Below are 23,092 nucleotides of genomic sequence, written 5' to 3'. Positions count from 1 at the left end.
ATGTGCTTTTACATCTGGAGAGCCCAGGCTTGGGCCCAGCAGCTGACACGGAGGCATTGTTGCATTTAGAAACCAAGAATCCTGATGCTCCGTGTTCCACCATTGTCCCGCAAATGAGCCACTGCCAATGTGTGTGGTGGGAATCCATGCATGAGCTGGTCCGCACAGGGGCTAGCAGCAGGCGTCCAATCCCACCACCATCAGCGTTCTAGCTGAACTGGAAAAGTCTGTGCTCTGAATATAAAAATTGTAGGTTCAAACCTTTCTCATGACCCACAGGGCTAGGAAACGTATAGGAACAAAACTATGCTCTGAAGTGTCCCTAGCCTCTGTTTGCCAGAAGCTGGGAATGGGCAACAGGGGATGGATCACTTGATGATTACCTGGTCTGTTCATTCCCTCTGGGGCACCTGGCACTGGCCACTGTCAGAAGACAGGATACTGGGCTAGATGGACCTTTAGTCTTAGCCAGTGTAGCTGTTCTTATGTTAGTGTAAAGTGCATGGAGTAATTATTGTTCAGTCAATTTTACACTGTTTGGATGCTATGCTGCTGTTCATTGTACTGTTACATTTTTATCATTTGTATTTGCTTAGCGAAAACTGGCCCTTTAAGAAGAGAGTGTGACCAACTGAGAGTGAGTTTGAGCCTGAGAGCCGCGCAATGGGGTTGGGGGGGTAGGGGAGTTTGCTTTAGTTTCTTGCAGAGGCAAGAACCTGCCCATGCAAGCTGCATAAAGGCTAAACTTGAGCTAATAAACTTACCTTGCCAGAAGGCAGCCTTAGTCTTAAAATTGGATCATTAGCAGAGTTGGTGACTAATGGATTGTTCGCTTCACTGGCATTTCTGAAAAAAAAAATCATGTTGGGTCAAAATTTTAAAAAAATTATTTCAGTGGTTGAAAAAACAAATCCTTTGAGGTCACCCCAAAATGAACTGTTTCAATTTCAAGCACTTTTAAAAATGTTTTTGCATTATTTTAAAAATAAAAATGAAGTCACTCCTGAAATGAAATGTCACAAAATGTCCACCTTTGTCAGACCTTTTTTTTTGGTTACAGGGTTTATTTTTGACACAAATAATTCAGCAAAACTGACACGAATTCATAAACTGTTTGGGATCACTGAAGTTGGAAAAAAGTTTTGGCTTAAAAATTTCCGGTAGCGCGAATCATTAGTGTTCCTTGGGGATGGGCTGCTTCAGGTGAGCGCTATACAACTACAAAACCTTTCACCAGTAGGGCACCTGTTTGAATCCAGCTCAGCCCAATGGGGGTTAAAGTTGTTCCCGTCTAATGGATTTTCGGTGGCCCCCATATAAGATGAGTTTGCTCAGTCTCAGTTCCAGCACCCATGTCACAAACTCAGCATGAGGCTTTGCACTAGACTGTGAGCTCTCTGAGGCTGTCTCTTACTCTGCATTTGTACTGCACCTTGCACAATGTAGCCTTGATCTTGGCTGGGTTCTCTAACGTGCGCTCCTGTAGCAGGGGCCAGAAACCACCGGACTCACTGTACACTTGTGAGTTGGCAATGTGGCAATTGTCACATGTGCAGGGGGGGTGCAAATAGGGGACCCAATAGCACGGTGTGAAGAATTGGGACAGGGATGTGTGTGTGTGTGGGGGGGGGGAATATGCGCCTATATAAGACAAAGCCCTGAATATTGGGACTGTCCCTATAATATCAGGACACCTGGTCACCCTATGTGCAAAACTCAGAAGCCAGGACAAAAAACAAGCGAGAATCTCTTTTTTCAAATCTTCTGGGCTTAGGCCAATCTCATGATTTGGGGAATCTGACTTGTGATTTTGGAACCTTTCAGGGTGGCCATATGCTGATGGCCCCTGTGTATCCACACAACAGGGACAGCACGGGCTGCGACAGGGCAAGCTGCCCTTATCCGCATCTGGAGCAAGAGGTCAGTTCAGGCTTCATAACCCAGCCTAACCCAGGGCGCTCTGCTGATTCACCCAGAAAGGCGCCTATGGGGGTGGTGGGGGGGGGCGGATGGTGACATTTTCAGCATGGATGGGCTGAAGCACGTGGGCCATCAAAAAGCCAGGAAGTGTGAGCATGTCAGTCACTGGAGCTGTGTACATAGCCCATTTGTTGGTTCGCTGGGCACACTGAAAAATTGAGAATTGCCAAAATTTGTCATTTTGGTGTAAACAGAGTCTGAATGAGCTCTCCCCTGACATCTAGTGGTGAGCTGTAGAGAAAGACGTCAGGATCTGATCTCATTTCCATGGACACACCCAGCCTGCCTTGGTGCTCATCGTGATGGGATTGCTCGCCCGAATGATCACCTGTGCCTGGTGGTGGAGCCCCGGTCTCCTTGTCACTGGGGCAGGAGTAATGAAAGGTTGTTATCCTTGTTGCGTGAACTGAGGGCAGAAGAACTGTACCCAGAACACCCTGATGGAGGGACTCACCCTCAACTGAACAGCACTCACTAGGCAGGGGACATGGGTTCCAAAGCCTAATAGGCAGAGAGGGGATGGGTATTTGTGCTTAGTGGTATGGGTGCTTTTTAGGGAGCCTAGGCACTATTTTCTATAGTATAATAAAAGAGGTAACTGAGATTCAATTGAGAGTCTTATTACATGCTACACAGCTGAAATCACTGATACTTAGGTTTAGTTTAGGACAGTGTCTCTATTGTAAGAGACTGCCCAGTATGCATTAGCAGTGAGGCTCCCCTACTAACAGCTGAAATCAGAGAGCTGTGTTAAGTGGGGGGTCTTGAAGACGTCGTGGTCAGTGGCCACCAGGGTGGCTGCTGGAGAGGTGTGGCAGGCGGCCAGCAGGGTGGTTGGTGGAAAGGGCCAGAGCAGAGCCCTGTAGAGAGGTATGGCAATTGACTGTTGCAGTGATGAGCAACTACCCAAGCAGGGGAGTGTGTAAGGTGCCTCCTTCCCCCCCCCCCACAGGGTGGGAAGTGAACTCTACGGATGAACCTCTGAACTCTGGGGCTGCACTGGCCAAGGACAACAACTGTGAGTGGGGTGCAAAGAAGGGATGGGCACATTAAAGGGACTTTTGGGTTGCTGGACTTGAGGGGAAAAGGACACTGCCCAACTTACTTGGGGGTGTGTCTTTTGTTCATGGTTTATGTTTATGAACCCTAGTTGTGGTGTTTTCCCAAATTAACGCTGAGTGACATCCCTCCTTTTATGAAAAGTTTTTGCTACACTCAGACTCTGTGCTTGCAAGAGGCGCCCAGGGGGTGGTGTGTAATTGTCCCAGGTCACTGTGTGTGGGCTCGAGCCGGTTTTGTGTTGTATTGGTGAAAAGGAACCGCTAGATACTGACCCCGGCCCTTGTTGCTGCTGGCTCCACCTGGCAGAAGGGTTGCTTTGGCTAGGTGAAAAGGTTGGTTAAAAAACTAGTTTGGGGTCAAATAAAACACTTGGATTCATTTTGGGGAGGGTAAAACATTGTAAAGTATTTTTAAAATGGAAGGACTGTCCGAACTGAAGCATGGCTCGGAACCAAAAAGTCAAAACATTTCATTTTGGAAATGCCAAAATCAACCATTTCAACACAACCAATTTTTTTCTGGCCAAAACAATTGACACCAAAATCGAGCAGAATGTGGGAATTGTTTTGATAGAACCAAATCTGCAATGCTTTTTTTCTTTTTTTTAGCAAAAAAAAGGTTTCACAGGAAAATTTTTGCCCAGCGCTATGGGTTATGTTCCTCCTGAAGGGAAGCCTTTCCTCACAGTGGCGTTTTAAACCTGGCGTGCTCGCCCAGGGCACACTCCCAGCTGCAAAGGACAGGAGGAGGGAGAAAGTAGCCTGTGACTGGCCGGCTCTGAGCTGTGGACTGGGTTCCGGGAGAGAGATCAGGGAAGGAGACTAATTAGGACCTTGTTACTAATAGTCGATGAAGCATCCACCACCATATGGCCTCTGACTACGCCTAGGGATTGATTGACTCAGAGCTGCTATTTCAATCCCAGGGCTAATTGTTTTTTGTTAAACTAGCAGACTCCATTAAACCAGTTTTATCATCTTCCCTCCCCCGCTTTTTTTACTTATACAGAATAAATGGATTAGTTCAGAGGGATTGCAGGGAGTGTGTGAGCGCGCCCAGTAATTACCGTAGTTTAGGGGATAACACAGGCAGCACAGAGTAAGCTGTGTACTAGATATTACTCTGGCTGGCCGAATGACGGACCATAGGCTCCAGATAATGGCCACTGACCCAAGTCACCCAGAGTGTGCTAGGAAGGGAATGATCTCCACTCAAGAGTTAGTTTCAGGGGAAGCTGCTCCCTGTGTTAATGACTCATGGTTTGGCTCTGGATTCTTTGTTTCGATAAATGCTTCTAATTTTAGATTAGTTTGCACATTCTTCCACTCTGTTTTCAAAAGCTCTGTAGAAGTGGCAACATGGCCTAGTGGGCAGGGGGATGGGCAGGGGCTCAGGAGCCCTGTTTCTATTTCTGACTCTGCCACGGGCCTGCTGTGAACCTTGGGCAAATCACTTCTTATTTCACCCCTTGGTCTAGTTAGGCTTTAGGGGGAGGCTCGGTTTCTCACTGTGTCTCTGCAGCACCCAGTATAGATCTCTAGCTTCTCCTATACTGCTCTATACTGCTCCTATAATACAAATAATAATTGAAATAACCGTGTTTCAGTAAATAGCCAGTTTGCAAGTGCAGCTGGCAGTGTTACCAAAATGTACATGACTTTCAGTGCAAGTGTCATAATATTCAGTGTTTTTCTTAAAGCCCCAGCTCCTGGAGTCCTGTGAATATACTCCTGGCTTTCATTTAGGAAAAAAAGTAAGTTTCTTGCCCTCATGATTGTAGAGAAAAGAGAAAGACGTGACCCTTCACAGCTGAAAGCCCAGAAAGAAAATAAAAAGAATGCAGGGTTTCTTATTTTCTACAATCTTGTGATGTTCTGGGCCTGACTCATGATTTTTGAAGACATGGGATTGGTAAAACTGAGATGCAAACCTGCTCCCTCTCTCGATGCTCATGGTTCCCTGATTCCCTAGATGTTCTCTCATCTGTCTTCCCAGCTCCCAGTTCTAAATGCCCTTCCTCAACGCTCTTCATTGTTCTGCAGAGAGGTGGGCAAGGCACTCAAGCAGTGGGCAGCAACCAGGTGAGGGGCTGCCAGGTAGATGGGACAAGGTCCCCAAGCAAGTAACAGCCAGGGAGCCATGGTAATGTGTTTCACTCATGTATATCTCCTGGTGGTACCGGCTGCATGTGCCCTGGCTGCTACAGGAAAGGCAGACGCCCCCACAGGCTGCACTATGTCCTGTGCTGGCAGCCTGAAGCGCCAGGAGAGAAGGCTTGTCTATATGGCGAAGTTATTCCAGAGTCAGCCGGGCTGTGAACTGAAAGGCCAGCAGCAACTCTGGAATAGCTCAGGATGTGGACAATCCCTAGTCCCAGAACAGTGCAGCCGCCCTGGGTGCTGGTCCGCAGTAGCTGCTCTGGACAATTTCCCCATGTAGACAAGCCTCTAGCAGTGGGGCCTGGGGCCTATAAGGGCTGAGCCTGAATCCCAAGCTGGGAGCCATCAGGTCTGGATTTCAGCTCCCCCACATCAGGGGGTGATCAGCTCAGGGCTTAAATTTGGCCTAGGGTTGAGAAGCTGGCAGCATGGTTGGGCCCATCCCTCAATAGCTTCCCCACAACCTTACCCTGGGAAGCACACAGACCCTGCCACATTCCAGCACAACCCACTGCAATTGAGCGGAGGCGGGGAGCGGCCCAGGCTCCCTTGCTCGGAGCTTGCCCTGAACTCTCTTGGCAGGCCCTGATGTTCCTAACCCCTGCCAGGAGATCACTGTGTTAACAGAGGCCCCTTCTCCTAAAAACCCTGTACTTATCCTCCCCGGGCTCCTCCCTTTCCCCCTCCTCAGTAATGCACGGGCCACTCTCCCAGCCAGCACAGGGAACCTGGTGCCCAAGAAAACCTGCCTCGTGAAATATTGAATTATGATTAGCTAGTGCCTTGGATAAAGGCTGATCCCCGCCCCCTTTCCACAAACCCTCAACTGACGCCCTGGGCCTGCTAGCAGCCAGGGGGCAGGGAGCTAGATAGATCGAATGTCCGATGGGGAACGGGAGCCAAGGTTCATCTCTACCATCCAGAGCGAAGGCTGAAGAAATGAGCTGTAATCATTGTTCAAGGGGAACAGAAAGGAGCATTGAGAGAGCGACTGGGGGGTTCGATTTGTTAAGTCCCCATAGGCCCAGCGGGTTTGATGTCACTGGGTCTAGGGTTACAGTGAGCTGGTTCCATCCAGGGCTCGCTGATGGGTCCCAGCTCCTTTTTAATTCTTCATGGCGTGGTTGATTGATCCACCTTTGCAGAGACACTAAAGATTAAGAGGATGACAAACAGGCATCTGCTTACACAGCGTTAAGAACTAATCTTCCCAGCTCTGCTTTAGGAGCCTTGAAGAGAGCGTGAGGCACATATACACACACACACAGAACCAGCCCGCAGAGCCAGAGGGGCTGCGAGTGGCACCCTGGCTCCCCAGCCCCACAGCCGACCATGGGGAGCAGCTCATAGACTATCAGGCTGAGCTTCACGTCTGCTCTCTGCCCATGCAGCAGCACCGATTCGGGTGACAGGAAACCAGGACCTCCCCTTGTTCCGGACACCTCGTGCTAACTGCTGGGGAGCAGGGAGCAACCAGATCCATTAGCCCATGTGTGAGGGTCCATCCCAGCAGAGGAGAAGCTGAAGGATAAAGCAGAGAGAGAGAGGGCTCCAGGCCCCCCACACACCCGCAAGCTTGCCTGTTGGCCACCTGCGCTCCAGCCACAGCCCCCCAGCATGTCCACGTCCCCCGCTGAGTCCACCGTGAGCGCTGGCCTGGAGGACAGTCAGTCAGGTAAGGGGCAATCCTGAGTCATGTACCCATGCTCCCCTGGTAAGGGGCCAGTGCCACCATGGGATGCAGTAAAGGTCATGAGGGTGGGCGTGGATTGGCACCTGGGACATATGGAGATGCCCAGACACTGCAGCAATGTGGGGATTGAAACTAGACAGACAGACAGTTGCAGAGAACCTGCTTTAGCGCATCTATACTCATTGGCTGATGGGTGAGCACTAATGATCGGTGCTCGTTAGCGCTGGTGGGAGGTGAATTAGTGCTGGGAGCAAGGCGCCATCTTCTCAGCAAACAGAGCGACCGGGGTACCGCTGCGTAACGGTGCGAGGGGGCTACTGCATTTCTGCGGCTGGAGCCAGGGATGCAGAAGACCAGCTCAGCTAGTGATTTCCCAAAGCCATGCTGCCAACCCCAAGTGTTCAAAAATCCTGACTCAGGCCTCCCAGAATTCTGAGATTGGCTTAAAAATGATAAATGTCAGGTTCTTTTTACTTGTCATTTTGGATTTTGAGCCTGCAGGGATCATGAGTTTCTAGCTTTTTTCTAGAGATGTACTATTAAAAGAATTGCAAGCTGAGATTAGCACTGAGTCCCCTGACTCCAGGAGCTGGAGCTTTGAGAAAACACCCAGACCCAAGCAAAACACAGGGCCAGGCAAAATGTCAGTACATCCTGGAGCTTTCAGGAAATGTAGGGAATTCTGCTCCAGGAAAGTGACACAGGCCTAATGAAATCCTCAGCCTGTGGTCCCTGGAGCCCACAGAGTGACTGTGTTAGCAGATCCGTTCTCCCCCAGCCTTGAGAGTGTATTTAAAAGTTGAAAACTAAGGAGCAATTTTGGTTTGCTAAGCCCAGCTTCCTGAGCAAGATGGGATCCACGCCTGAGCTGAAGGTGTTTTCCAAAGCCCAATTGGGACCAATAACCCTATTTTCTAGGTGGGGAAACGGAGGCACAGAGCAAGGGAAGGAGCTGGGCCCAGGCCATACAGCAAATCAGGGACAGAGTTGAGAGTAGCAACCGGGACTCCTGATTCCTACCTCTTTGGGCTGAGCCCCTCTGGGTGTTCCGGTAGCAGGTGGTAGAGGACTTGGCAAGCACCCCCCACGGGGGCAGAGCAAGCTGGCAGCAGGATGGGGAATCCCCTCACACACTCCTCGGGCTCTTCTCCAAGCCCCCAGAGCCTGCCCCCAGCCACCTCCCTTCCTCTCCTCTCCCCAGAGTCTGGCCAGGCTTGTCCTCCACCTCCTGCTACTCCGAGAGCACTGTGCCCCAGAAGCCAATCACACCACTGACACTCACTCCCCTCTCCTCTGCCCCAGAGAGCCAGCATGCTGGCTGCCCCCACCCTCCAACTCCCTTTTCTAGGGTCTGGCTGTGCCCTCCCTCCATCCCCTTCCCCCGGATGCTGACTCTTCCCATAGCTAGAAGGAGGAGAGACGTGAGTCTGTGATACTCCTGGGGCAGGCACAGATGTGATAGGGGAGGAGGGCCCTTTGCGATGCCTCACTTTACCCACCCATTCCACGAGGTTAATAATTTGTAATGGGCTCGGAAACCTGTGTGTTGTTATTGACCGGGAGGATATGGGGAGGTTGAGAAGGAGGAGGGGCCTTGTCCAATGTGGGGGAAGGTTCACAAGGAGCACAAAGCCCCAGTTCCCCATTGAACGGGGGCCGAGCTGCTTGGTGCTTACAGGGCTGGCTAATGAGCATTTTCTCCTGGCCCTGACTGAGCCTCTCCACGTGCCCAGGGAAAGCTTAGCAGCCCCATACCCAGCATCAGCACGTGGGAGATGCTCAGTGCCCAGCACTGGGCATCCCACACTCGAGATGGCTGCTCAGCTGGCAGGCAGTGGGCAGCACCGCCGGGGGTGTGTGGAGTGGGGCTTTCACAGGGGCTGTGCCACTCCCACCCGTAGGCTGGCCCCCATTCAACTCACACGGCCTGGGCCTGGGGTGGGGATGCTGGGGGAAGATCTGAGAGGGAATCCCAGGCACACAGGACAGAGTCCTTCTGCAGCGATGTCTCAGCTTGCAGTGGGCGAGAGTTGGGGCCGGATCCGCTGAGTGTCCCAGCGGAGGGTATGTGCTGCGGCGCCCGGACAGGCCCGCGTGTCAGAGGGGCCTCATGGCACCCAGCAGGCTTGGAGATGGCAGCAAACACAGCCAGCAACAGCCCTGGCCACTCAGCACTGCCGCGAGACTGACAACCCACGCCTCCGCAGGCAGGGTGCTTCCCACAGGGCTGGGAGCCAGGACTCCTGGGCTCAGGCCCCAGGTCTGGGAGGGAAGTGGGGTCTGGTGGTTAGAGCAGCGTGGCCTGTGGGGAGAATTTCAGCCCCCGAAGTCCAGTGTGGCCAAGAGCTCTGGGCCTGTGAAGATTTAGAGTGGAAAGCTGTTGTAGCCCAGCCAAACCTGCTCTAATGCACCTCCCTCCCCTTAGTTCCCGGATCAACACAGGACTCTCCCGGCCAAAGAAATGGTTAGGAATGTTCCACCGGCCGTCCTATCCCCTGGGCCCTAGGCCCTGCGTCCTCCCCAAGGGACCTGCCTTGCTCAGCGCTGGCCTCTGCGGGGACACAGCTCTCCAGGGCAGGGTCTGGCTTCTTGCTCTCTCTGGGCAGCACCTAGCACAATGAGATCCTGGGGCACAGCTGGGGTGCAGGTGTTACTGCAATGCAGATAACAAATATCAGTAACAACAGGGAGTGCCATGTGGGATCCCACCAGGTCCCCATCCCCATCACTGACAGCAGCCAGCACCGGGCTCTTCAGAGGAAGGTGCAGGCATCTCCATTCTGGGCAGTGACGCAAAAACCTGCCATAGCAGAGTTTCTTCCCAACCCCCACCAGACAGAGGTTGGCTCATGCCCTCCTGGTTTATAACCCGTAGTCCCTCAGACTCCATCTAATGCAATGGGAACACTCACATTACCCACATCAATGCACAATCCTTTCCTGAGCCCTCCTAAGCCTTCGTGATATCTAGTGGCAGTGAGTTCCACCAGCGAACTGCACATTGTATAAAGAAGGAATTCCTTTTAATCATATTAGATTCACTGCCTTTGCCCAGTGCTGCTAGTGTCCCCTTGTTCCTGTGTTATAAGGAGGGGGGAGTGCTGGGCCCCATCCCAATCCTTATTTTCTACCCCTCTCTAAACAGTCCCAGGCTCTCTCCAAGCATTTGATTGTTCCTGGAGGCCGCATTCCTTCTGTGCCACCTCTCTGAGTTGTGGGGACCAGCCCTGAGCCCTGGCTTTATGGGCCATAGGGCTGTTTTCTACTACATCTGGCCAGTCGCACCGTTCCAGCACTCAGGCCTATCCATCCTGAATCTCCCCAGCCTGTGCTGCTTGCTCACGCCTGGGTCCCGCTGGGGTGGGTGTGTTGGGCTGGCCCCCCACTCCGATAGCCAAGCCCTGAGATCTGAGGGGCTGGGGTCATCTCCAGGCCATGGTGCCCAGGTGCTGATTGCCTGCTCTCGCCCTGCAGAGCTCAGCCCAGCCCCTGGCAAAGCCCTGAGCCCGGTGCTCACATGCCGGGTGTGCGGCGACACCAGCAGCGGGAAGCACTACGGCATCTATGCCTGCAATGGCTGCAGCGGCTTCTTCAAGCGGAGTGTGCGGAGGAAACTCATTTACAGGTGAGAGGAGAGCGCTGCGGCCCGGACTCACGGGGGCGGCCCTGCAGAGCGGGCAAAGGGCCAGGGGAGGCCGTGTCAGCTCTGCCAGGCCGCCCCCTGCTGGCTGTGGGGCTGCCCTTGCCTGAGCCTTGGCACCTGGGGGCAGGTGTCTAAGAGCCCGTAAGAGCGGGCTGGTCCCTCTGAGCCCTGGCACAGGGGGTTCAGGGAGCTGCAGGCGGCCAGCTGCAAAGCCCCATGTGGCCACAGGTAAAGGCGCCCTGGTCTCCGTGTGGGGTGCACACCAGCATCCCCCGACATTGCAGCAGGAGTGCAGTGGTGCTGGGAGCCCATCTCAGGAGATTTCCCCCCACCCCCCTCCAAACTTTGCAAACGTCTCTGAGTTCAGTCCTGGCCTGATGGCCCTGGAGCCAACCAGGGCAGAGCCAGCTCCCCCCACCCACCAGCCCTGCCCAGGTCGGTCTCCATGGCTCCCCAGATAGATGCTGCCATGTGGGCACTGCCCAATCCACAGCCACTTCACCCCAGCCAGCAGTGAGCCCTCAGAGGGGCTGTGCCATGGCTGCAGAGCTGGACTGTACTGGAGCCATCTCCTCCCCTTCCCCCAGGAGACGAGGCTCAGACCAGCGTGGGGAGAAGGGCCCAGTCCGTGCCGGGCTGACGGATGGCCACTCGTTCCCCTCCTCGCCAGCGCAGCACAGACCATGCGCTCTAGGCCCCATGCCAGGCTGGCACCCCTCTGCCAGGACTCAGACAGGAAACCACAAACCCCAGCCAGCAGGTGGGTCAGCCACAGGGCCCGTTAGCATCCTGGCTGGGCCCCCACTGCACCCAGTGCACTTGGTCACGCCCTGGTGCTACACGGAGCCCTGGAGCATGGCTCTGGGACAGGCCTGTGTCACTGGGGCGATGCTCTGGAACTGCTCCCTACGAAGCCAGTCAGGACTCGGGTGATGTCTCCTCTCTGAGCAGCCTGTCTACAGGGCAAAAAGCTCACACAGCTTCCACCTTCCTGGGTCTGACCTCGAAGCATTCAGCATCCTCTGCGCCTCCATGTGCTTCCCACAGCGAGTCCGCCCAGGCAGGGTCTTGCACCCCAACTTCGCAGTCAGACGTGACTCTTAGCCAGCCAGTAAAACAGAGGTTTATTAGATGACAGGAACATGGGCTAAACCAGAGCTTGTAGGTGCAGAGAATAGGACCCCTCAGCCGGGTCCATTTTGAGGGACAATGAGCCAGACAACCACGTCTGCACTTCACTCCATGTCCCCAGCCAGCCCCAAACTGAAACTCCCTCCAGCCCTTCCTCCTCTTTGTCCCTTTCTCGGGCCAGGAGGTCACCTGATCTCTTTGTCTTCAACCCTTTAGCTCTCACCTTGCAGGGGGAAGGGCCCGGCCATCAGTTGCCAGGAAACAGGGTGTGGGCCATTCTCTGCGTCCAGACCCCTGCACACACCTGCCCTCTAGGGCTCTGCAAGGATCATACACCCTTATCCCACCACCTAGATACTTAAGAACTTCACAGGGGAAACTGAGGCACCCCCACAATATTCAGAGGAAACATTAAGAACAGTCCCACTTCATCACAGACTGATGAGGTCTTCAGCAGCAGACTCCAGCAGAGACTGATGGAGCCACCGCGCCCCAAAAGTCAGCCCTGCTGAGCCCCCTATCCAGCCAGTCTGTGGGGCAGGTAGTGCAGGGTTGCTGGGCTTTCAGGGGAGGCACCACAGGGTGGGCACCATGGGGCCATTGGGCGGGGGGGGAGGGGGTCACTGCTGGGCTGGGGAGTGGGCACCATGGGGCTGTTGGGCTGGGGAGTAGGGGTGGGCTGACACTGTAGGGCTGTTGTGTTGGGGAGATGGGTGCTGGGGGGATGGGTGCAGTGGGGCTGAGCGGGGTGGGCACTGCAGGACTCCTAGTAGGTTATGCTTCAATCCCCTGTCATGGGTTTGACCCCAGGGTGTCAGCACCTTGTCCCAGCTAGTCAGTTAGTTATGGGGCAGATGCAGCATCCTGGGCTGGGGGAAACACCTCCTCCCACAGGTGCCACGCAAGGAGGGCGGACATAACTGGGCCTGCATTCGTCTGCCCTTCAGGTGCCAGGCTGGGACAGGGATGTGCCCCGTGGATAAAGCCCACAGGAACCAATGCCAGGCCTGCAGACTGAAGAAGTGCCTGCAAGCGGGCATGAACAAGGATGGTGAGTGTGGGGGGGTGCCAGAGGGTGTGGGGCCGGAGAGGCCACACCTGCAGCCCTTCGACTGTGAGAGCTTCTGGGCGGGGGCCTGGGGCCGGTGCTCTCTGGGGAATACCGGATGCCTACACCGTGGGGCTGGGCAGAGAGCTCAGGACAGCTGAGCCCAGATGCTGCTCGGGACAGGTGGAGAGGCTGCTGGCCAGAGCACACAGTAGGTGACAGGGCTGGCCCCTAGCCTTGCTGTGACTAGGTCCCCACGGCTGTTTATTGGGGACGACAGTACCAGGGCTGCCAGATTCCAGATAAATGGCTCGGAGGGCTTTTGCCACCCTCAGCTAGAAGGAGGGGGCAGAGGGTCAGTGCCCATCTCACTCCACAACCGTGGTGCAGGGAGGCTGGGGGCGGCTGCTCAGGGGGCAGACAGGGCCTGATGCTCTTTGCTGTGTGTGTCAGCGCTCAGCCCCCCCATCCTAACCCCCCTGCTCTGCGTCCCCAGCTGTACAGAACGAGCGCCAGCCCCGCAGTACTGCCCAGGTCAGACTTGACAGCATCCCACTGGACACAGACCTCAAGCCTGCACACCTGGCCACCACGCGGGAGGCCCCTCCGCCCCCCTGTCCCCCACTGCCGAGCCTCAGGGGCCCCGGCTCCTCCGTGCCGGGCACCCTGGGACCCCGGGAGCCCACTCCTCCGAGTAACCACCGCTTCATGGCCAGCCTGATGACAGCCGAGACCTGCGCCAAGCTGGAGCCCGAGGACGGTGGGTTGCAGGGGCAGGGTGGGAGGAGAGGCTGTGGCAATACCAGTGCCAGCCTGGGGCATCGGCAATGGCAAGTGGCACAGACCCAGCTGAAGTGGGGGGGGGGGAGAAGCTCCTTCCCAGAGTGACGCACCAGCAGCATCAACTCCATGTCCCTGCCTGGGGCTGGGGCTGCGCTCCTTGGGATTCAGAGAGCGGCCCCCGGGGGACCGGAGTTCACAATGCTGCCTGGCCTCAGCTGTAGAGGCATCTGGCCCCTCTGCTGTCAGACTGCAGCTGCTGCCAGGGAAATTGGCCTGTCCCAGCTAAGGGCCACACAGGCCTTGTCGCCACCATGCAAACCTCTCCTATAGAGCCCAGGCTGCTCCCACACAGCCGCTAAAGGCCCTGGGTGATGAGTCCTCAGTGGCGATTCCCTGTGCCTGCGAAGCTGCGAAGGTCCTGCGACACGCCTCGCACATCAGCAGCGCTTAAGCAACCAGCCGCCCCTCCCCATGCTGGCACCCAACTGTTTCCCTTCCTGCAGTGCTTAACTTGTAATGAAAGACCAGCTGCCCCTCCCTCTGGCTGGCACAAATTAAGTACTGCCTTCCTGCCTTGTGCTCACCCTTTGCTCTCTGTGCAGCTCGGACCACAAGAGGCACCGTGTCACACGGCTTATGGTCCCGCTCTCTCATAGTCTCGAGCTGGGGCCCGATGCTGCATTCGGAGGGCTGCAGAGCCCGGCTAACGGGCAAACAGAAATCAGGGAAACCTGGCTAATGTTAGAGGGGTTTTGAGGGGAAAATGGGTTGGTTCCTCCCCCTTCCAATTTGGGCTGCCCATGTGTCTGCCCATGAGCAGCAAGACTCAGACCAGCCCTGGCTTGGTCCCTGAAGTAGTTGGGGTAGTTTCTGTGAGCTCTGCTGCTGTCAGTGACCCAGCTGTTCTCCTCCCTCCAGCCGACGAGAACATCGACGTGACAGGTAACGAGCCCGAGAGGACAGAGTACCAGATGTCCCCCTACCCATCCGCCAGCCCTGAGAGTGTCTACGAAACCTCTGCCCGCCTCCTCTTCATGGCAGTGAAGTGGGCAAAAAACCTGCCCGTCTTCTCCAATCTGCCCTTCAGGGACCAGGTGAGGCAGGGTCCCGTCTGAACTAACTGGGTTGCCGTTTAGTGGCCTCCGGGCTGGTGTGATTCACATGCAGAGGCGACCCCAGGACCAGACAGCAGGGCTCTGACTAGGCAGCAGACAACACAGCTCTGGGCACGCCCCTTCCCAAGCGCTTTGCAAACAGGGATGAACTCACCTCCCATCCTTTGGGGCTGCAGGGCTAATCATCATCCCAGATAACAGGCCCCGAGGGGGAAGTGATTTGTCTCAGCTCACATGGGGAGTTGGTGGCAGGACTGGGACTAGAATTATTGTATTAATTCAGATGGAAAGCGTTAACAGAACCTAGTCCCCATGCAAATTACACAAGGTTTGGTTTGGAGAAACCTCAGCCTGCTTAGCACTATGGCAAACACCCTTTGTAACCTTTTATTAAAGATACAGCAAAGAAGGGAAACTAGTGAAAGCCTCTGAAATGTAAAGTGCTAAGTGAAGCTTTCATGTGAACAGCCACCCTTGTTGCCTTTCCCTTCAGCTGGAGAGTATTTTTAAAAGCCCCCCCCACCCCCGGCACCCACACACCCTGTTCCCAGCTGAGCTCACAGTTGGGGCAAAGTTGGAGGCCCAGTTATCACAGCAGAACCCAGCTCTCCTGATGTTTCCTCCTGAGCCATAGCTGCCAGGAATGGCCAAAGAGATCAGACGCGCTTGGAGCATGCTGGTGGCTTTCACTTTATGACCAGGTTACTAAGTCGGTGGCTGGGAACGTGGGGTTTAGGGGACAGCAGGCCCTGGTGGAGCGGTGCTACGACGAGACCATGTGTGAGGTGGTGATGGGCAACTGGGCCAGTCGCACTCAGACCGAAAGGCAGGCACATGGGTGGTGGCTGCTGCTGTGCAACTCATTTCCAGAACCCGTGGGGGATGACATAAAAGGGGATCTAATGTCTGTATGATAGTAGCAGCAACAGGCCCCAATCAGGCCTCAAGGCCCCAGGGTGCTAGGTACTGTACGTACATGTACACCTACACCTGCACACCCGCCTACACACAGCCCCATCCCATAGCTCACATGTTCCTTCCTCTTAAACCTTGCCAGGTGATTTTGCTGGAGGAAGCCTGGAGCGAGCTGTTCCTGCTCTGCGCCATCCAATGGTCCATGCCCTTGGAAAGCTGCCCGCTGCTCTCTGTGCCTGAGCTCTCCCCCAACATCCACGGGAAACTGGTGTCTGCCAGCGTGGACATCCGCATCCTGCAGGAAACCATCAGCCGCTTCAAGGCCCTGACCATAGACCCCACGGAGTTCGCATGCATGAAGGCTATTGTGCTCTTCAAACCAGGTGAGCCCAGCTGGTGCTGCAGGACAGTGGCTACGGACAGCCATAAGGCCGGCAGGCCTCGCTTGCACATCTCTGCCAATGCCCCTCAGTCCTGACCTGCAGCCCCTGCCTCCCCCCTCGTATCCCAGCTCTATCCTCCCCTCACCTCCACAGCTCTCTCCCCCCCCTAGTATCCCAGCTCCTTCCTGCCCAGCCCAGGGCAAGGAGGCCATCTGAGCCATCGGGACCTTGGAGAAGCAACTCCCAGCCCTGGAGACACTGCTTATATCTGTCTAGGGTTAGCAGAACATCTCTGGGTCCCTCCTGGGCTGTCTGAATCCCATTGTGGAGCTCAGACAAAGATTCAGACAGAGAGAGACGCTGGCACTGCGAGTCCCCCCAAACCACCAGCAGTGAGACTCCTAGATCTAGCCAGTGGGGGGGGGAGAGTGAACCGGGAGGGGACTGGGCAGCAGTGGCTGAGGGGGTTGGGCGCAGGATCTTCGCACCCTTGCTCGGTGAGCTCCTGGGAACTCTGTGCCCCTCCCTCTGTGGCTGTCATTATTCACAATGGCTCCCTGGCCACCTGGTGAGGCCTGCGACCCCCATTTGGCTCGGTGGAGGCAGTATTCTGGACGATCTCACTGTGGTCATGGACGGAGCTCGGCTACCTTCCTCTCCATCCCTCACAGGAGGCTAAACTGGCTGCCAGGCCAGGACCCTCCCACATGCTTCCTGCTTCCTCTAACTGGAGGTGATCCGGGGAACGACTTTCATCGTTGCCCAGTAGACCAGGCTATGCCCTGGGAGCCGGCTCTCAGGGAGTGTGTGCTGCTCTCTCACAACAGCTGCGCCAGTGGCTTTCCAATACTTAGTTTGGAAACAGAAGGGAGGATGGTCTAAGCCATTCCCTTTCCTCCTGCAGTGCCAGGAAATAGATCAGTTTTGTGTCTCATTTATAATAATCCTCTGAGCCCTACCTCCTTTGGCATTGCCAGCACACGCTGCTGCTCTGCCCAGGAACCCAATTACCTAGGGGTGCCAAGTTTCTACTTGCAGAAAACTGAACACCCTTACCTCACACCCCTGCTCACTCCATCCCCCATCCCTCTCCCCACCCTCACTCACTCGCTCATGGGATTGGGGTGCGGGCTCCGGCTGGGGGTGTGGCTGGGGGCTCTGGGCTGAGGGCTCTAGGTTGGGGCCAGGAATGAGGGGTTTGGGGTGCAGGAGGGGGCTCCGGGATGGAACCAAGGGGTTTGAAGTATGGGAGGGGGCTCCAGGCTGAGGCAGGGGGTTGGGATGTGGGAGGGGGTATGGGCTCTGGGGTGGGGCCAGAAATGAGGGGTTCAGGTTGCGGGAGGGGGCTGTGAGGGCTCCAGTGTGGGGCCAGGATGAGGGATTTGGGGTGTAAGAGGGTGCTCCTGGCTGGGCCTGAGGGGTTCGGAGTGCAGGAGGGTGCTCCGGGCTGGGCCTGAGGGGTTCGGAGTGCAGGAGGGTGCTCTGGGCTGGGGTGGGGGTGTGTGTGAGGGCTCTAGCTGGGGGTGCAGACTCTGGGGTGGGGCCAGGGATGAGGAGTTTAGGGTGCACAGGGGTGCTTCAGGCTGGGACCGAGGGGTTCGGAGGGCAGGAGGGGGATCAGGGCTGGGGCAGGGCGATGCTTACCTCAAGCAGCTCCTGAAAGCAGCGGCATGTCCCATCTCCAGCTCCTATGCGGAGACACGGCCAGGCGGTTCCTGGCCAACGAGAGCTGTGTAGCCAGTGCTTGGGGCGGGGGAAGCACACGGAGTCCCCTGGCTGCCCTTAGGACTAGGAGCCCAAGCAGGGTCATGCTGCTGCTTCCAAGAGCCACAGGGAGCCTGCCTTACCCCACTGTGCTGCCAACCGGACTTTTAATGGCCTGGTCAACAGTGCTGCCCGGAGCTGCCAGAGCCTCTTTTCGACTAGGTGTTCCGCTCGAAAACGCCTGGCAACCTTATCTCCTTCCGCGTGTCCATCCCCAGCTACTGGGAGTTAATACAGAAGGGTGCATCCGCGTTGCCCAGGCCATGTCCAGCTTCTGCACATGGTTTCTGAAGATGGTGGGATCTCTCTCACCGTATTAACGATGTTTCCAGGGTGAATGTCGTCAGCAAACGTCCTTCCCCTAAAGGAAACAGCCCTGTGAACGGATTAAAAAGAAACCCAATACCCAACTGTACAGCCCACACCTAGCGTGACTTTCAGTGCCGCAGCTTAGCTACCCCTCCCCTCCCACTGTGTTTAGGGGGTGGGAAGGGGGGGAGGAGACCGGAGGTGCTAAAAGACCTGTCCCAGAGCAAGCGGGTGTCAGGTCTCATGACCTGCGAACCATCTCAAACAGCAGCAGAGACACTGCCCCCCAGCCTGGGCTCCCCAGGGGGAGTGTCACTGGAATACCAGCATCGCACTCAGAGCCAAGCCAGGCACAATTACAGCTCAGCTGAGCTGGTTCAGCCTGTGATCCCATCTGACGGGCACGCCCTCACCAAGTTCATCTGTGCAGAGGGGCTCCTGAGCAGCGCTCTGGGCCTGGGCTTTGCTCCTTGCCAATGGGACCCGCCGGCCTACCCACGGTATCGGAGTTGTGTGTGCTCCTGCTGTGTGCGAGAAGCCTCTCTAAATGCGGGTGCCACACAACAGCCCTGATCTTGTTACAGAGACACGAGGCCTGAAGGATCCAGAGCAGGTGGAGAACTTGCAAGATCAGTCGCAGGTGATGCTGGACCAACACAACCGGACACACTACTCCAGCCAGCCTGTCAGGTAACAGGGCTCATGCTACAGACTTGCCATTGACTACACAGCACTCTTCACTGCTGGCTTCCTGTCCAGCTCCTTGCCTTCCTGCCTCTCCTCCCTTCTGAGCTGTCTAGCAACTGCCCGCCCCCTGGGCAAGTCCATTAGAAATCACTCTTCTTCCTACTGCGCAAGTTAGTCTCCGTGATGCTGAAGCCCTCGGTTTGCCTTGTGCTGCTCTGAGAGCTGAGGAAGGGCTGGACTGTCCTTCCTTCCTTTAGCAGCCTTTCCTGTGTAGGCAGAACGCTAAAGCACAGGTGGATTCATCCATGTTGGGCTTGTGCCCTCTGCTGGTGATGCGGGGTGTCACCTCCTTTAGGGATTGGGTGCCAGGTGACTCAGCTTTGTGGGATTCCTGCCCTCCCCATCAAGGCATCCTGGGCTCTGCACTTGCCTACAGCTCATCCCCTACAGTCTGCCTGCTCCCCTGTCCACTACTCTCTTCAAGGTCTTCTCTGCCATGCAATGCCACCCACCATCCTCCTTCCTGTGCACGAAGTACCCCCCCCCCCCTCTCCACATCCTCCCTCAAAGGAGGATGTTCCTTCTTCCTGGTAGCCCTACATCTCCATCTGGGGCTTCCTGCACCCACATCCCATGGTTATTTACAACAAAACCCCCAAATACTTAGAAGATTAAACCTAAACGTGTGCTGACTTCCCTGGGCCGGGAGGCCTCTTCCATCAATCCCTTCTGGCCCTCCCCGACGATGGAATCGGTCTTAGATTGATTGTGAGCTTATCAAGGCAGGACTTGCTCTTTTCCACGTCTTTAGCACCATGACGCACAAACAGCTCCTCTCTTGAGCTGTTCCCCTCACCCAGGCTTGTACCTACTGAATCTCGTTCCTCCTGTGGAGTGAAACCATCAAGGGCAGGCAGCCACGGCATGAAACAGATGACAGCATCACTGAGCTTCTGGATTGAGCACAGGCCAATGTGTCACTGGTTTAGAACAGTGGCTACACAGTGGCTCCTCCAGGCATGGTTGGGAAGATCTGGCAAGAGCCTACAGTCAGTTCATCCTGATGGACCATGTTGTACTTGTGAAGAGCACAAAACATTGTAGTGGTAGGTCCCTACTTTCTAGCTTGAACCTTAGCATTACACTCAACAGCCCAGGGGTAGGTAGGTTGGCAAATTGCTCTGTGTTTTCATGGACACTTGGCCACACACGCTTTGATAGCCCAAGCACATAACCCAAAAGGGAAATTTGATGGGAATAAATCAAGGGGAAATAACCCATATCAGAACATTTTTTCTCTCTCCAAGCTTTGTTTGGGCAGCACCTCTCGTCAGGGAATTACCAACTCATTGTGATATTGTTAGCCCTTTGACCTCTGACACAGCAGGGTAAAATCAAAATCCTTCCCGAGACTCTCCCTCGACTTAATAGCTAACCAAACCCACACTGACACTTCTCTGCTTTCCTCCAGGTTTGGGAAACTGCTCCTGCTCCTTCCCTCTTTGAGGTTTATTTCCTCAGACCAGATAGAGCTCCTCTTCTTCCGCAGAACTATCGGGAACACTCCCATGGAGAAGCTGCTCTGCGACATGTTCAAAAACTGACCTGTCCCCCTTGCGACCAGGATCCCTTGATGTGGGGGTTGAGGTCTTCCTGGAGCGGCATGAACACTGTAGTTCCAAGCACCTGGTTTCCAAAGCACTGAGCCAAAAAGCAGGTGAAAGGAATGTGGAGATCCCGCTCAGTCCTGAGTGAGTTGTCCAGATCAACTGCATATCTACCAATCCTGACACAGCATGGCCCAGGATTAATCTCTGTTCACAAACAGCTGCAGCCAACTGGAAATTGTTTCCTATCAACCTTCAGGCCATTGTAACCCATTGGGGGTTTCAGTCACCCCTGGGAAGCTCACACAGCAGATGCTTGGACTCAGAATTGAACAGAAGTTTACAGGCTCCATTAGTAGAACCACAAGAATCACCTGGTACCTACCTACCAAGATGAAACTAATGTTACATATGTGAAGAACACAAACTCATGGTGGAAAGCCAGGACACTGTACTAACAAACACCACCCCAATGGGGGTGGGCAAATGCAGCTCCTGATGCAAAGTGAGGGATGAATGTCAGCAAAATTCATGACAAAAATTAGTCTGAAAGAGGTCCAGGCTCAGAACCTGTATCACATGGAGGGAAGGTCTGGTCCTGGAAATCTTCACACATGTCCTGGCATGGCCCAGATGGTGGCCTAGGAGGGTCAAGGAAAAGGTGACTGTCAGTTGAAGGGGGAAGAAGTGAACTTGCCTTTGGTATTGGCTGAACCCTAAATGGGAGATCACCAGCAGCAGAACATCATCTGTGCAAGACGTGTTTTTAAGATTACTTTTTCACTGGGATTTCCCACCACACACCAGGCTCCAACAAGTGATCCAGATGCTGAATTTAAGGAAGACTATGACGTTTAACACGGGATGCATGGTCTGTTGTCTTGAAACAATGCTATATGGCACCTTGCATTCTCTCTTGGACTAGGAACACCTGGTGATGGCAGAACATCTAGTATTGCATTTGAACTGAGAAATGTAGGTGGAGTTTGCAGAAAAGTTGAAACATGCCCTGGACTTGTAGCCTCTGTTTTGAAACCTTAATTGCAGCTAGGAGAGTACAGCTCGGAGTCAGAGACCTGGAGAGGCTGATGTGATCTCTGCTACCGTGTCTTCTGAACTGGAGAGCCTTTTTGTGAGGTAAAGGAAGAAGGCTGCTGATGTGGAAAAGCTGCATTGTGGGAGGCTGTGACCTGCGTGTAATGACACATATATCGCACTCCTGGACCTTGAGTGTGTTCCGGCAGCATGACACCCTCTGAGCAGGTCTATCCCAGCAGTCAAATGGGACATCAAGTTCTGATAGAGGCAGGGTTTTGCAGTGCCTTGCAGAAGAGAGCAATGGATGTTGTTCTCATGCAGGAAGGACAACTGTAATGGGCTCTGTTGCCATGTCAAGAATGCTTGATAGGCATATTTGCATGAGTAGAACTGTTACCTGGCCATAAACGCCTCTCTTTGGAGACTACAGTGACACTCTATGTCCCAAGCACTCACTTGGCTGGCAAATGCTAGGTTTCTGAGGTTAAAGGGTTAAAACTCGTATTGGTGAGCAACAAAGGGAGCACCAAGGACAGTGTTGCCTCAGAAAGGCATCATGGCCCAGCCATGCTGATGTTGAGTCAATGCACTTCAGCCAAAAGGGGAGGTGTGCAGCAAGGAGTGCGGGGCAATTTTTTACATAGTCCAGCTCCTTTGTAATTGTACAAACACACACTGTATTTCCAGAGTGCCTCTCTCGCCCTGCAGTTGCCAGAGGAATGTGTGCGGTCTACTGGCTTGGTGTAACTAATAAAGTGTGCTCTTTGGAATGGTTCAGTTCTCTCTCAGTTTAGCCCTACTTCCTGTGTGCATCCCACTCACCTCCCTGGGCAGTAGCAGCCAGTCTCTTCCTGACCTAACACTACTGGATGAGACCCTTCCTCTCGCAGGTCAGTTGCATTGCAGCGTATTGCTAACCACAACTTGAGGTAAGAATCCTTGAGGGTTTCTGGTGTGCTCAGCCCAGAGCAGTCCCCAAAGCCAGGGCCACAATGGCAGCATGCCACCGGCCAGAGCTCAATGTAGAAAGAGGGCCCTCATCTTTATTTGTATGTGAATGGGAAGCTCATGAGATGCCAAATGAATAGTTCTGGAGATGAAACTCCTATCCATCCAGCCATCGGGTACAGCAAGAAAAGCCTTCATGCATTACCTGGTCAGTGGGCTTCAACTCTGACCTGGAGGGACCACCTACTGCTAGAGGAGAGGGGTGTTTGCTCACCTCGGCCCTCAGTCTTAAGCCTTTCTACTGACACAGTCAATAGCAGAGCCAATTAGTGGCAACTGTGTAGCGGTTTTAGTGACATGGATACTGGACTGAGCTTACTACCTCATTCCACAAAGGGGATCAAAGAGCCGTACAACTTCAGGTCACTACCTACCGCAGCTGAGTTTGGACCAGTGACTTAAAGATAAGACGCTTTATTTTGCATTACCGAATCACAGAATCCTGATGGTAGGGACCAAAGGTGCCAGCGAGCACTACTTCTTCTGGACTCATGCAGCTAGGCCCATTGCAGCTCCATTGCTTGGGATGGGAGGGTGGCTCTGCATGCTCATGACACTTCCAGCATGCAGTAAAACTTGCAGCTTTTCTCTCTGTCCCCACAGGGAAACTGCTGGTGACGATCAGAAGTTGGGACTCATGGTCTTCTGACGACGTTATCCAGTGCTGGTAATTGTTACACGATCACTTGTGACTAGTTCAACCACCATGCTGAAGGGAGACATGCCACTAAACCTGGAGGAATGGTTTCCCTCTTTCTCCCCCAGGA

General features: G+C 54.5%; 1 protein-coding gene across 1 annotated transcript; it reads left to right on the top strand.

The window, feature by feature from the left end:
• The first annotated feature begins 6,818 nt into the window (after positions 1-6,818).
• NR2E3 (nuclear receptor subfamily 2 group E member 3) lies at positions 6,819-20,276 on the top strand. Its single transcript, XM_073361427.1, has 8 exons — positions 6,819-6,876; positions 10,369-10,519; positions 12,616-12,719; positions 13,213-13,476; positions 14,418-14,593; positions 15,672-15,912; positions 18,570-18,675; positions 20,144-20,276. Exons 1-8 carry the CDS (start codon positions 6,819-6,821, stop codon positions 20,274-20,276), a joined length of 1,233 nt encoding a protein of 410 aa, XP_073217528.1.
• The last annotated feature ends 2,816 nt before the right edge of the window (positions 20,277-23,092 follow it).

This window comes from Lepidochelys kempii, chromosome 10 (genome assembly GCF_965140285.1).
Source record: "Lepidochelys kempii isolate rLepKem1 chromosome 10, rLepKem1.hap1, whole genome shotgun sequence".
Taxonomy (NCBI): Eukaryota; Metazoa; Chordata; order Testudines; family Cheloniidae; genus Lepidochelys; species Lepidochelys kempii.
Note: the sequence above shows the minus strand (reverse complement) of the source record. Positions and strands in the feature narration are given on the sequence as shown.